This window comes from Zonotrichia albicollis, chromosome 15 (genome assembly GCF_047830755.1).
Source record: "Zonotrichia albicollis isolate bZonAlb1 chromosome 15, bZonAlb1.hap1, whole genome shotgun sequence".
Classification (NCBI taxonomy): Eukaryota; Metazoa; Chordata; class Aves; order Passeriformes; family Passerellidae; genus Zonotrichia; species Zonotrichia albicollis.
This window is the reverse complement of record NC_133833.1, coordinates 14,545,875-14,560,822: the sequence shown is the minus strand read 5'-3', so window position 1 is coordinate 14,560,822 and position 14,948 is coordinate 14,545,875. Positions and strand designations below refer to the sequence as shown.

General features: G+C 37.2%; 1 protein-coding gene across 1 annotated transcript in view; it reads right to left on the bottom strand.

The window, feature by feature from the left end:
- The window catches only part of DOCK2 (dedicator of cytokinesis 2), a 160,775-nt gene that overhangs the window by 135,734 nt on the left and 10,093 nt on the right, over nt 1-14,948 (bottom strand). Inside the window, exons 3-15 of the mRNA XM_074552037.1 lie at nt 14,664-14,704; nt 12,982-13,037; nt 12,740-12,836; nt 11,561-11,709; nt 9,778-9,913; nt 8,274-8,428; nt 7,576-7,657; nt 6,943-7,078; nt 6,351-6,426; nt 5,330-5,406; nt 4,874-4,999; nt 3,612-3,736; nt 1,061-1,159 (exon numbers count right to left, since the gene is read on the bottom strand). Of these exons, the coding sequence (XP_074408138.1) occupies nt 1,061-1,159; nt 3,612-3,736; nt 4,874-4,999; nt 5,330-5,406; nt 6,351-6,426; nt 6,943-7,078; nt 7,576-7,657; nt 8,274-8,428; nt 9,778-9,913; nt 11,561-11,709; nt 12,740-12,836; nt 12,982-13,037; nt 14,664-14,704 (1,355 nt within the window). The remainder of the gene's footprint in view (nt 1-1,060; nt 1,160-3,611; nt 3,737-4,873; nt 5,000-5,329; nt 5,407-6,350; nt 6,427-6,942; nt 7,079-7,575; nt 7,658-8,273; nt 8,429-9,777; nt 9,914-11,560; nt 11,710-12,739; nt 12,837-12,981; nt 13,038-14,663; nt 14,705-14,948) is intronic.

Sequence of the window (14,948 nt, the reverse complement as noted above, 5' to 3'; positions counted from 1 at the left end):
TTAAATAGTGTGAAAATTCCAGCAAAATAAATTGATGACCTTTTAGTGATTAAATTTAGTGTAAAGCCTTGAAGAGAATCACAGGAACTTGCAAGTTCTTTATTCTTAAAGAAGCATACTTTAGGTCAAACATGCAACAAAAAAGGCCAGCTGTGTAAGAGAAAGCACAATTTTTCATATTATCAAGTTCCTAGTTCTAAAAATTTAAGGACTTAAACATCTTTGTGTGCAATCACAATTTCCCTCCACAAATCTTACTGAACAATTCCTTAATATTAATGATGCTTTTCAACAGGATCTGCTGTTAGTGATCTTGATTTAATTATGGAATAATTAAGATTTAATTATGGATTTTAATTATGTAATAATTTTTTAAATGAACTAGTACAATAAGCAATAAACAGAATGGGTCAATGTTTTCAAAACAATAAACAAGCTTCTGTTTGAAATCATACTTTCATTCCTTCCTGGTTCTTTACCAGTGCAGGTAACACACGTTAAGGTAATAATTACAAGCTTGTCATACATGGATATTTTGTCTTTAAAAGAGCATGCAAGCCTGTCATAGTTTATAAGAACTGTTTCTGGCAGCTTCTGGGCATATTCCAATCATGGATATTGAAGCTTGATTAGGTAATTATTAGTGTGTCTCTAAAGAGAAGCAAGACAGTTTTTTCTTTTTGAAATCAGAAGAGGGGGTTGGTTTTTCCATTTGGGTTTTGGTTTGATCTTGTTTGTTTTTAGTTGAAGCTCCTCATCTCCATTGTTTCACTAAAATAGAACAAATGCAGTATTTCAATTTTGATGATCCCTGTGAGGACATAAGGTTATCTAAGATGATCTCATTTGTTTTGCTGAACAAAACCTACACATCACTTTCTAGGCCAAATTTCAAGCCTCAGTGACCATGTATCTGTAATAACTGATGTATGACTAAGGCTTCATGCTTCAGCTGTAGTCAGGCACAAGATTGTTTTTGGAGGAAGCTGATGCTGTGCAACTTTTCTGTGTGAGGCATTAAGAAATGAAAAAAATAAAGTGGGAAGTTTCCACGCCATACCTTCAGTGTCTCCATCCATCGTGGCTGCTTGACCTGGTAGTAAACAACGGATCTGTACTCGCTCACGGGTTTGTCCCCTGCTCCCAGGCACACAGCATTCTTACAAAAGGAGGGAACAAACACTGCTTAGTGCCTCACTCATTTGGGTACAATTTGGAGTAGTTTTAGGTAATTAACTTGAAAAAACCAAAAAGTCCCCAGAGAGTTTCCCCTCAAAATCCCGAGCTGGGAGTTCCACCCTGCCCTGGGATGTGGCCTCTCCTCATGGGCTGCGCTCCCCTCACGGCGGGTTTGATTTGGGTATGGCATCATCCAAAGTTAAATAATAATGGCAGCACCAACAGAGGGGAAGCACTAACGTGAAGACACTGCATTTTCCAAGCCTCTGAACACAATAGAAATAAATATTTACCATAATCTATGGGTACAATGTAATTGCGTTTTACAGGGGTCACACACAGTGGGCTCTAGGAGATGTGTGAAGAACATAACATTTACTTGATTTCTCCATCTGATGAATTTAAGCAACCAACATGTCATCTCAATTAGTAGAAGAAATACAAAAGGAAAAAAGATTAAAAATCTAGCTTCATTATTCTGTTTATGTCTCCATTTATTTTTAAATACTTTCTACCGGCACAGTTTCAGAAGCTCTAGGCCACACACCAGAGATGACTTCCAAACTGGATGTTGTAGAGGCACCAAAAATAAACAGTTAGAATTTCCCATTCTTTAACAACTATCTGAACTAGGACAGAGCCAAGTGAAAGATTTGATCAGCTTCAAAACTTGTGGTTTCCTTTAGTGAGTCTGTGAAGACTTGGCCTGCATGTCTGCTCTGGCTAACTGCAGCTGGGCTATACATGAAGAGTAAAAGTTACTGCTGGACAGGGAGGAACCAAGATCCTGGTACCTGCCAGACACGAAACCAAAGTCCCTGAAAGCAGCAAACATTAAATTCTCTACTGAAGGCACAGATTCAAATAATCCAATCCAGGCTGCATTGACTGCTGCAAAGGTGCAATAATCTTGCTGAAAATCCAGTGAACCTTAAAAGTCTGCTTCAAACACCAGGATCCCCTGTGACCAGAAGGGTGTGAAGATGGTACCTGAAGATTATTTGTACGGTCAGAGGGATTTAACTGCAGAAATCATTGTCTCATCTGCCTGAGCAGAGATTTTTCAAGGTTTATGCACCTACTTGTTTGCCACCTCCATGACATTCTCTTGGAACAAAAGTCCTGTTCCTTGTAACAGTAAATCAAGGGCTAGCTCTGCAACTGGAGTTAGTTTGATACCTGAACAGAACCAACCATTTTCCTGTGTAGTAAACATATTCCTGCTGTGAGAAATATTAATATAAATTCATGGGTTTGAAAGCCTGTTGGTTTGGGGTATCTTTATAAGCTAAAAGGAAAAACCAGTCACTTTTGCTATTTCTTGTATTCAACAGCATTTCAATTACCTCCTCAAAATTGTTGCTTAAATATATCCATTAAGGCATATTACCCACAGAAAGCATTTTCATCTTTCATGGCATTTCATCTCAAAGACAACAAGACAAATTCACTTTCTCCTAAGACTTGCAGAAATTCGGTATCTGCAGAAATGAGCATGCATAATATTGGAATGCAGGATTTAATGCATGGTAATAGGTTTATTTCTCTAAGGAATATTTTTGTTTATATGTGATTAGACAGAACACAGAATAGAGTTAACTTCTGTGCATGCAAGTCATGGTCAGGTGCTGTCATGGGTACAGGCAGTGTTTTGTAATCAGTGTTTTGTTGTGTGGACCTTAAACATTATGTGGGATTAGAATTTTCTTTACTCAAGCTTTCAACTTACATTTTAAGCAGTTAGCTGCAGTTCATAAACAAGTCATGAACCACAGTGTTCTATTTCATCTTTATTTTATCTCAAGAATGTCTTTATGATTTCACCCTCGTGATCCCAACACTATAAGGCTCAGAAAATGACAGGTCAAAAATCCCCCTGAATACCAAGCTGGTGATAAACCCTAAGGAAAAGACAAAGGATCTTCAAAATGGGAACAGACAAGGAAAAAGACACTGTAAATATTTATGATGCATATGTAATTGTTGTCACTAATTTCATTCTTTGCCATGTACTTAATTCAGTGGCAGTGACACAGACTTCCTGGCAAAAATCAAGCATTTGTTATGTAGCAGAAATGGTACTTCTAACATTTCAGTGTGCAAATTGCATTCCTCTGGGAATTTCCTCAAGAAAAACCCTAGAGTAAGAATGCAGTAATTGTCAGAATCAGCACTTGTTCCTTGGCACAGCTAAAATAGGTCATTCAATGTTATTCCTTGTTACATTTTTATGCAAGAGTTTTATAGGGCTTTAATAGATTTTAATTTTTTAAAAATCATAAATCTTATTTGTCACAAGATGTCAGAGGATGACACAAGGAAATTGAGTTTTTGAATAGTGGTGTTTTATTAAATGTGTAAGTTAAGCCTTACATCAAAATTTCAGCTCATGTTTCTATGCCCCTCATTGCAGAAAAAAAAGGAAAACTTACTGGCAACACTTTTCCTTCTTCATCACAGACACACATTATCACTTCCACATTTCTCTGAGTTGTTTTATTGTATTTATCAAAATCTCCATACAGCAATGTAATATATATGTCATTTCTTATGTCTCCTAAGAGAGAAATTGAAAGGTTAAAAAGCAATTAAAATGCTCTGAGAGCATAGGATCAGCTGAACTGCACGAGTACCTCACTGTTAGCTGTGAAACAGATAAAAATTTTATTATTTTCCATCTGAACTTAATTTTTCAGTTCTTTATCTTCACTAAGGCAAAACTAGGATGTGAGGAGAAGCAAATGGGAGCTCGGAGTGACTCGATGCAATTCTCGTCCTGCCCCGACACCTGCTGGTGAGGCGGCAAACTTTAAAACTAAACCACAATTGCCTATCTAGAACAATCTCTAAAATCTGAAATGGGCTCAGGCTTTTCCAAACTACTGAAATGTTCAGTCAGGGAATTACCTATGAAATATTTGGAAACTTAGAATTCTTTAGCAGCAGACAGCAACAAGATCTGCCCACGCTTCACTTTGCTTTTGGTTACATTTATTTTATTTACATATTCTTTGCATTATTATATTATTACAGCACATTGGCAATCACTTTAGTTTGGTTTGGCTGATTCTATATGCTACTCTTCAGCAGTCAGAGGAGAAAGAAGGTTTATCTTATAATTCCCATCAGTAATTTCCCTTAAATATCCAGCTCTCTCTGGAGGGAGCTTCATATTTTAATTCTCTCCTCTGAATGAATTCATATGACTTTTAAAAGGACCATGATTTTACTCGAGTTGGGATGAGGGAGGTTTTTATAGTTTGTTTTTTAAAAAGGAGCCCAGCAGACAGTGAGTGATTTGGACTGGAAAATATCTTGTCATACATACAAATGAAATCAAGATATTTCACATTATTTTGTTTGTTGTTATTAAAGGACAGAAATAACTTTCAATACAAACAAGGTTCATTTGAAATTCAAGTGACATCCACCATAATCTACAAGTTATGTACAAGGAGATAGGTTTATCCCTCATTGTCTGGATTTTGTTTTTCCTGTTTAAGTACTAGGAACTACTTCCCAAGGAGCTCACTATTTTATATAATAGTGAAATAATATGGGAACAAAACCATGAGTGAATTCTAAAGATCCTCTGAGGTAGCCATTACAAAAATCATTAAGGCAGCAGCTGATGATCATTAACATAGGGAATGAGAAGAAATCCCTTCCTATCAGAGAACAAAGCACCTCCTACCTGGCATAATTATTTCAGGGAATCCCAGCTTTCGAGCAACAACCGTGGTTCTGTCTACAAGGTGTGGGTAATCCTTTCTAGTCTGAATCACATCTCCAACCAGCATTTTCACTGTTACCCACAGACCTATGAAGTGCAAAAAAAAACAAGAAAAAAAATTTACATTTTTTGTAGGAAAAAAATTAAATCTGTCTTCAGATGATTGCCTCTTCTACCCACAAAAACACACATAAGAATTTGCTTTCCCACCTCCTGTAGGTGAAAGTAAGAGCTCTATAATGCAAAATTATCACTACTAATTTAAATAGCCCCTAAGATTCTTTAACAAACTCATGGTTCCTCAATTCCAGCTTCAAAGCTGACCTACCTACATGGTGGTACTACAGCTCCAACATAATATGAAGTTTCACAAAAATATTGACTTACTTAAAAGAAAATAATAAAAATATACTTTACCTTGTCCACCACTGTCTCCTTTTGATGCAGTGATTTTGCTTAGGAGACTGTGCAAAAAGTCATTCTCTGCCACTACCCTGCAAGAGAAGCAGCAATGTCTGCTCAGGAATTGGGTGCTAAATATATCAGACACCATCTAGAACATAAGAGACTAACAGCCTCAGTCTTTGCAGTATTGCTTGATTGTGATATATTGGGTATTTTTATTATCTCTCACTTAAGTTGCAGCCCACTCACATTCAGTTGTGTGTACATTGAAGTAAGAAAGATTCAGCCACCAAGAACGGTGTTTTGTGACAGGGACAATGTGAGTGCACTCACCAGTGTGCCACCCCAGCTCAGTCCACTCTCCCTGACAAACAGCCAGGTAAATGAACTTGGAATTTTTATCAGCTACTTTTGAATTTAGAAACAAATTCTCAAATTAGAAGCAAGTAAAAAAATAAACCAGTGTGTCATACCTGAGTCTTTCAGAATTAAATTTACCCTCCATCGTACATAGCAGCAGTGCTATGTAGGACACAAAGTTATTTCCAGTATTTCCACTGGTATCACTGCATCTGATCTGTAAGCATCACATTTTTAGGCAGCTGCTCTGGCATTTCTTCTGAAGATAGTTTATGATAATTCTATTGCTTTTTAAAGGAAACAGTGTTTTTGGTCACAGCTTTTAGATTTTTCCCAAGTTCTAAACAGAAACAAACTCATAAAATAGTAGTTATCCTTGCTTCTAAATCTCACTTGTAACTATTTGACTTGGGTTTGTGAAATCAGACATGGTATCAGCTGTCTGAAGGAGCACATTCATGGAATTATTCTTTAAGTTAATGTGCTGTGGTACCTCTGCAAGCCTTAAATGCCATTTCAAGTCATACCTAAATAATTACCACTATTACAACATAAAATTGTTAAAGGAAAACTTTCTTATTCTTTAACCATTTCACAGAATGTTACAGGAACAGAGATAGAGAAATAAATATTTTCCTTCACATATAAAAAAAGGTATCTATGACACTCTTACGGATTAAAGGGAATGAAGTGCTGCTTCTCTTCATCACTTTCAGATTTTCCTTTTATGATATCTGTAATATCCATGACTAGAAGAATAAAAGAAAAATCATCAGAACATAGAAGGGTGTTTCAGAATAGCTTCTCTTATCTCTGAACATTGTGCCTCAAGGTAAATGTGGATTTTTCAGCAGCAGGGCTGAGTTTGTGGGGCAGAGCATTTTGCAGAGTCCACACTACAAATATACTGCTGTGGAGAGAGAGGGAGAGCTCAGACTAACTTGGGAATACAAGTATCAGAGCTTTGGGGACATAAGCACTGACTTTATTTCATCTGCAAGGGAATCTATCATTAAATTGCTTCTGTGCTTTCACTCCCACAGCTTGGCACTCTATGAATAATTGGGAAATGAAATTCAAAAACGGATTTCGGACTTGAACTAAAACACCAATGTAGGTGCAGTCTTTACAGACTTCAAAAAGTACAGAAACCAATGGATAGAGCTGATGGGTATTCTGACATGTCTTGGTAGAGATTTTAGTAGTCCAGGGCTGCAAAAATCACTGATTTTCTGGTTCAGCCATGGCACAGGAGGCAGCAGTACCTGCCACGCCGAAGGGCCGCCGCAGCCCTTGTGTGTATTTCTTGGAGTTGCTGTCCCTCAGGTCCATCCTGCCCACTCGCACTATCTGGCAAATTAAATAAATTTTGTCTCTGCTGAGGTCTTTATTTCCAAGATCCTAAGATACAAACAAAAAAGAACCATGGTGTTACTTGAGTAAAAAGCAAGTTGTGAAATCAAAACAGGACCTGCAGCAATAATAAATCTTAACAATCACTGGGGAAAAAACCAAAAAACAAAAGACTCCCAAACCAAACAAAACCCTAAAAACTCAACAAATGAAAAAATCTGAGCACATCAAAAGGATGAAAAAACTGACAGTTTGAAAAAATATAAGGTAAGATAGACAGAATAATAACAATCAAGAGATACAGCAGATAAAACTAAGTAAATCAAGCCATCAAGAAATTCAAGAGGCAGTAAAGTGATCTAAAGAAAGGGCACTGAAGCATTGTCACTGCCCTGAAGAACATAGTGACTTGTCACCTTGCTCTGCATGTGGGATTACCTCTGCTTCCTTCATCATCTTGACAACTCTTTATAAGATCTGACAGTGACCACAGAGAAGAGAATTTCATTTGCAATTACAAAGGAAGCAAACTGGAAAACACTTACTGTGAACACCACTTTAAGATTGTTGAGCATATCAATTTCCTTTGGAAAGCCTCGACTCCCCCATCTCACCAAGTAGTTCTCACTGTTTGGAAGATAAATATCTCACTGTCAAGGGATTTAAAAATTCTCCCTTTACACAGTACAGAAGTTGCATAACAGACAGTCTGTGGTGATGATTGAAATCTAAGACCAGACTAAAAAGACATGAAAAACACTATACAAGTACCAACAGTAAGTTTTAAAAGAGTAATTTGAACACAACACAAATGGACACCTTTTTTTGAGGCAACTTTACCATTGTCATAGTCTATTTGATGGGAACACTCAACAGAATCTTAATCTACCCAGAAATTTATAAATTTAATTCTTTTTCCACTACTCCCCCTCCAGCACTCTACTCCAAACACCACAATATTGCCCATCTAGAACAATCTCTAAAACTTGAAATGGGTTCAGGTTTTTCCAAACTTCTGAAATGTTCAATCCAGGAATTACTTATGAAAATATTTGGAAACTTAGAATTCTTTAGTAGCAGACAGCAACAAGATCTGTCTAAGTTTTGCTTTACTTTTGGTTTCATTTCTTTTATTTACATATTCTTTTCATTATTATATAATTACAGCACATTGGCAATTATATGAGTTCATTTTGGCCAGTTCCATTTGCTACTCTTGTGCAGTCAGAGGGGGATGTTTTACCTTATAATTGTTGACTTCTGGGGGTCGTACAGGGACATAAAGAGCTCTGCATCCTCTCCAATTCTGCAGACAAAATTCCTCACAAACACATACAGGCTGTGGGTGGGGGATGAAGACATCCGGGAGTATGATGCATAATCTGGCTGGTCCTTTGACTAATCAGGAGGAAGAAAATCAGTTAATAATAACCCAGGAATTAAAATGCTGCTATACTACAAGCAGCTGTACATTAGGTATGTGTAATAGTTAGAATTGAAAAGGAGAGCAGAGAGTTGGACTCAGTAATTAAGATAATTCTCTTCCACCTTGAGCTATTCAATGACTCCCATGTCTTAGGCCAGTTCTTCAGCCAGTAGACAGTGATGTCAAGGGGAAAATATTCCCCCCATTCACAAAAAAAAGAGCAAGTATCAAGATGTCAGCACAGATACAAGCCTACAAGCCTGAAGGAATTTATTTTTGAACACAGTGGGCTGCAGCAGAAGGCCTATGATCCACATCACAGAGGGGTTGCAGTGTGCTGGAGCAGTAGCAAAAGGAAGTCAGTCTCTTTGAAGAGGAGACAAATAACATGCTGAGATCAAGACACAGCTGAGCAGGTTCACTGACTCAAAAATAGGCTCCTGAATTCTTCTTACCTCCCATCTTAACCATCAAGAAGCAGCTTCTTAACACTTCTAAACCCATTGTTTGTCTCTATTTTAAAAATAAGTCACCACAGTCTATCACAAACTCCCAAGTTTCATTTTCCTTATATTGTCAGTTAATTACAAGGTGCTTTCCAGTGATTTGTCATGGGTGTTATTGAAGTGTCATGACAAACCAACTATTTTCTCTTTAGTGATTTACTTGCTTTTTACAGTTCACTTTCTCATAAATGGAGAAAAGAACCAAAGAGGCTTACAGATCCTTGCAGAGGTTTAATATTGCAAAAGGTCAAGGAAGTGTAGTCACCTGCTTTGCATTTAAAAAGATTTAATTCATGCACTTGTCAGCTTTGCTTTGGCACATGAACTTCTGGTGTCCAGAAGATTATGCTGAATTCACCCTAGCTCCTCTTCAGTGAGCTTAAATTCTTCAGCTCCATCAGAATAACCAGCAAGCAGCAATACTTAGCAAATAACCAGTGTAGTCACAAGAGCTTGTGAAAACAAGTTGTGGTCAGTTTTTGCAGCCTGAGCTCCAAGTGTGTGGTTATACCCTGTGCAATTCAGAGTATTGAGTAGTCCAGGGATGGAGTGGAGACATATTTCAATTTAGGAGCTCAAGAATGGATTTAGAACCACCTTTAGACATGAACTTTCAGCCCAGCCCACAGCCCAAACCCACTGCACAAATTCAATTCAATTTGAGGCTTAGCCATATTTATAACGTAAGACTGTAGATCTACTCTTAAGTCAGAGGAAAAAGTTTCCACCAAATTTTATGGTTCCATCCTTCAACCCTTAGACAAGCTTTTTTTGGACTGTAGCAAAGGAAGCAAAGTTTAGCCAGCCATTCCTACCATTTCCTCCTTAATTCTCTCAGTGATTTTATTGGTTGCTTCTTCATGTGCATGAAACAGGCTGATAACACTGGTTTTATCTGGATCCAAGATATTTCCATCCTCATCTCTAACTATTAGGTCGAGCTCAAGTACTCTGTGAAAATACAAAAGGCATAATGGTAGGGTTATTTCCTTCCAAATAAAGAAAGCTTAGAAATGTAACAAACAAGGAGACACTTAAAATTATAAAACGTAAATACATGCAACAGTATTTAATGAAGAAAAATTTAACTATACACCGTGATTTTTTAAGCTGCTGTCCAATATTTAGGAATTTTAAGAAACGTCACCAAAGCATTGAAATGCCTCTCACATAAAACAGACCCACCCTGTTAAATGATTTCTAGCAGTCTTCATTGCTTTTAGCTTTTAACACTCAATGTTTATAATCAAGATGTTCAGGGTCTTCCTGTTACATTCTGCTTTTATGTTGCTCCTTCACCCTTTCTGTCCCAAAACTTTGCTCTCTTATGCCCTGCTCTCACACTAATTGTGCCTTTTTTCCTGCCACTCTTTTTCCCTCTCCCGCAATTTCCCTCTTTTTCCCCTCAGCCCCCATTGTCATTTCCCCTTTATTCCTTCTCCACAGTTTGGCAAGTTTCCTTCACACTACACAACTTAACCCCAGCCTTTCAGGAGCTTATGGACACTTTACAGCTCCCAATCCAAATCATTTTAAATAACCCCTTCACCCCCACTCTTCCAAAGGAAGCACTTTAATGTCTCATAATACAGAAAGAATTTAAGACTGACAAAACAGAAATCTGAAAGCAAATGAATTTTAATATTGTCTTAATCTCAGTGGGCTTCTTTGATTGGAGAACTTCAAAGTGGATTCTGGTTTTGAGTGAGCATTCAGCTCCACACAGTGCAGTAGGATATGTCTATTTCATAGTGTGCTCTGTATGAATACAATTTATTACAAATTTGCATCCAGATCACAGCGAACAAGTTAAGAATTTCATAACACCTTGTGGTCATTTTTTGTGCAGCCACAGGTAATTGTAGACTTTCAACTGCACAGAGGCCTTCAGGCCACAACAACCACAGTCACTTAAAACAGCAAATCACAGTTTGTAAGCAGATTCTAATGCCTGTGAAAACAGTACTGTGAAGATTTTCTTAACAAGCTCTCTCTCCCCACACCTCATCAGATGGTGGGACACCATTAACCTCACACAACCCCAAAAGTTTTGCTAAAAAGCATGTTGTGTTGCAGTTGCAGTGACTTTATATTTGCGAGGAGAAGACAAGACTCTTTGTCAAGTAACTCTTCTGTCCCTGGGAGTTTCACTTCTATTACCAGAACCAGAGTTCTGCCTGGAAATTCCCTGGTGAATTGGGTGTGGATGTGTTTGTTTGCACACTTGGTGCAGTTTGCCAGCATCACTTTTGACGGTCACTTACTGGACATAGGCCATGTTTGTGACAGATGGAAAGTTTTGGATCACAAGTATGCTAGTGGTATGTACATAGAGGCTGGTTATCTAACCTCAAATCTTCCCCATTCACAGGCTCATGTATTTATAATGAAGAAACAAATCAATATTTTGAAAAAAACATTTTGCTATGAAAAGCCTCATCATGGTATCCAGTATCAGCACAGGAGTTACAGGGAGAAGCCTGAAAAGGAAGATTCTGTATGAACCACACTTTGAATTCCAACCAGTAAACATGAAAACTTCATCATCTCTTTGGGGCTGTGCTTTAAACTAAATCATGCTTTCCAGAGGCCACTTACTTGTTCCCATAGTCAATTTTGGATGTGACTTTCTGCTTGAGTTCTTTGAGCTCATCTTTTGGCAAAGTCCCAGACAGAAGCTGTGACCGCCACTCCATCAAGTCACACATCATGGACTGCACCTGCTGGAACCTGGCTTTCTTGTTTGCCTGAGAGAGAAAAACCAGCAGTGAGGTTCAGGCTTTGAGTTGAAGTGAAACACTGGGCTTGACAATGAAAGGCTACATGTCATATTTAGTGCTAAAAGATAGCAGGAACAAGAAGTAGGCAAAATAATCATGTCTCATCCCACAAATTGTTAAGGACAGAATATCCCACATGATCATAAAGAAATAACATGAAATTTTGTATCAGGATAGGGAATTACGTTATTTGTGTTTTATTTAACTGTGTAATTTTAAAATGCTTTAACAAATTCTTATTAAGAGAAAACATTACAAAAACTATTAACTTCTGCATGAGATACTGATGGGAACAACAACACTTGATTGTGGTATTAACACATTTAAGAGATAAATAGATTACACAGAAGTGACTAAAGCAGTTCTAGTGTCATTCAATGAAAATAAAGTAGGGTTTTCATTGCTGACTTAATCAAGAAGATTAAAAAAGTGGCATTTTTCAGAAAACTACAGCACATTCAAGATCCTTTTGCCCCAAGATAGATAAAGAAAAATACAAGTGGCTGGGATCCTGGAACAGTCAGCACAATTCTTGAAACTGCAAATTGTTAATGGCTACTTGCACCCAGCAACCCTTGAACATCTTCTGTTCTAACAGTCCATGAGCACCATGAATCTTTTTCAAATTCATCCCAATTATCTTTTTTTCTCCTATCTGGAAAATTTCAATGCTACAAACCAAAATTATGAAGAATTTATCATGCACAGGATACAAATAGGCATGAAGTTACACCACTCCCCAGCAATGCCATCTTTCCCTTTACAGAACCACAGAACCACCCAGGTTGGGAGAGACCTTCAGCATGATCCAGTCCAAGGCTGGATTTCAAGTCACTAGGTATTCAAAGCCACTGAAGAAAATCTTAGTGGTGAGAAAACAATTTCTTAAATCCGCCCAGACCCTGCCCTGAATGTAGGAAGAGACACCAATTTGAACAAGGCCCCAGTGTGCATTAATAGGACTAGGAGGTAACAAACATCATGTAAAAGATCCTACCACATAGAGCTGCTTCCAGATGCTTCCCCATTCCCAGAGGGTTGTGGTAACTTCTTGGACTAAGGGAATCTCAGCAGGTATGACATTTTCTGCATGTCTGGGAAAGAGAAGGAAAGATCACAAAGAGTGTCTGGTTTCATGGGTATATATTATACTCACTGTGGGTGAGGTTCAGAAATGCCTTAAAACTCATGCTTTAGCAGACAAGCTCAATAATGTAATAAAACAGATAAATTCCATACCTTTTCTTTTCAGCAGCAGCTTCCTTGATGTGGATGAAGGATTTAGGAAATATTCCCTGAAGAAGGAGAAAAAAATTATAAATCCACACTTATTCTCCAAAAACATTTAGGTAACAACCATGGCTGTGAACATAAGCTGTAATGACAAACTTTAATATCCAAACTAACTCCTGGTTATTTAGCTTTCTGCTCAGATGGATGATTTCTATTTGACAGACAAATAATTGAAGTTTTTCATTTCTCTTCAAATGTAGAGTGCATAGGCATCTTTCTTCCTAAGTAACACCATTTTCCACTCCAGAAAACAGTTCAATTAAATACCATTTAATTAAATACAATTTAAATTCAATAAAATAACATTGTGTCTGCGCATCATCTCATATCTATTTTAACTGACCTCTGTAGAAGATAAATGGGCACCAAACCAGTAGTTCTAATGTGATTGTCCTTGCTCTACAAAAGCTGAAATGTCTCAAATCACCCTAAAAGAAAGTTTGACATTCACTCTGTCCATGAGAATTCTTCCCTGAACTGGCAAATCTCACCTTGGTAATTCACTTAGATCCTTTCTGGACTCTCAATTCAATAACTCACATATGGTACTTCAAGTACCACAATAATTCAATACCATATGTATTACTTTACAAAGCTTTTCTCTGAATCAAATTGCAGCTTTTATAACCATTTTCTTTTAAGCACTGGATCTTAATCAAAACACAATTGTCTTATCACTTCCACTTCTTTTTCATTAAGATTAAAGTTCAAAAAAGTCCATGAAGAAGCAAAGCAAAAGAAGAAGGTCCCAGTAATGGTAATTTTAGTCATATCTTAGTACATGAAATTAATAATACTTTTTAAAGCATGTTATGCATGATGATCTTGAAGCCCTTTAGCAATATTAGGAATTAATCAAGAATTAGTTAAAAGGAAGTGGTTAGTTTTGGTAAATATTTCCCTTCTTATTTTTAGGCTAAATTTTAATTGAAAAAAATAGTAATGTTATGTAGAATAAATGGTTATAACATTTTCAGTCACAAGAAATGTCAAAGTAATTAAAACACAGGTGCAGCGCTTTAATACATTTGCATTGCAACTCCCTAGAAGGTCTTATATCAAGAAGTTACAAACAAAAATGCTTTTCTTCTAGAAAAGTGCAGTTGAAACTAGAAGTAATTCTCTTGCTACATAGCTCAGGAGTGATCATACCCAGGGTAAAAACTTTTCCTCTGTGGGACTTCCAATTTTCAGGTCTGAGAGTACTGACTTTAAAAGAAACCAATATGATTTTTGTACATAAGAGATATTTAAGAACTTAAGCCTCATACAAGTTGTTTATATTGTTTGTGACCTAAAAAATCCTTGGAGAAAGTACAGAAACAAGCACATCTAGCAGGAAATTGAGTCAAAATTCAACTGAAATGGTGGCTTCAAGAGTTGTTAACCTGAAGGCACAGTCATTTCTTCTTCATTGATTTGCTTTTCCCAGCTCCCACTTCTATTTAACAACATTGTCCAGGATGAATGCTGATCATTTTACTCATCTTGAAAGGAAAGAGTGGAAAGAGCTGACTTGAGAGACCAGCACAGAGAGATCAGGACTATCCAGGCAGAAATTTAAAATACCCACTTCAAGGGCTGCCCCCTTCAGAACAGTCTCACAGGAAAGGACAACGTGGTCTTACCTCTGCTCCTTTGTACCTCACTAAGTAACCCCTGTACCAATCTAAAAAGAAGAAAAATCACTTGGTATGACAAAAAACCCATGCATTACAAAGCACACAATAAAGTAACGGGGTTTATTTCACATAAAAAATACTTAGCATGGTATTTGTAAAAATTAATAGTGACTTCAAACATACAGAGCTTCAAGTGAGAGCAGGGATTCTATTGAACATGACTTGCATATTATCAAATATGATTGTATTGTCTGCTTTCAAGCCTTGCACAGTAAGTGCAGATAATTGTAC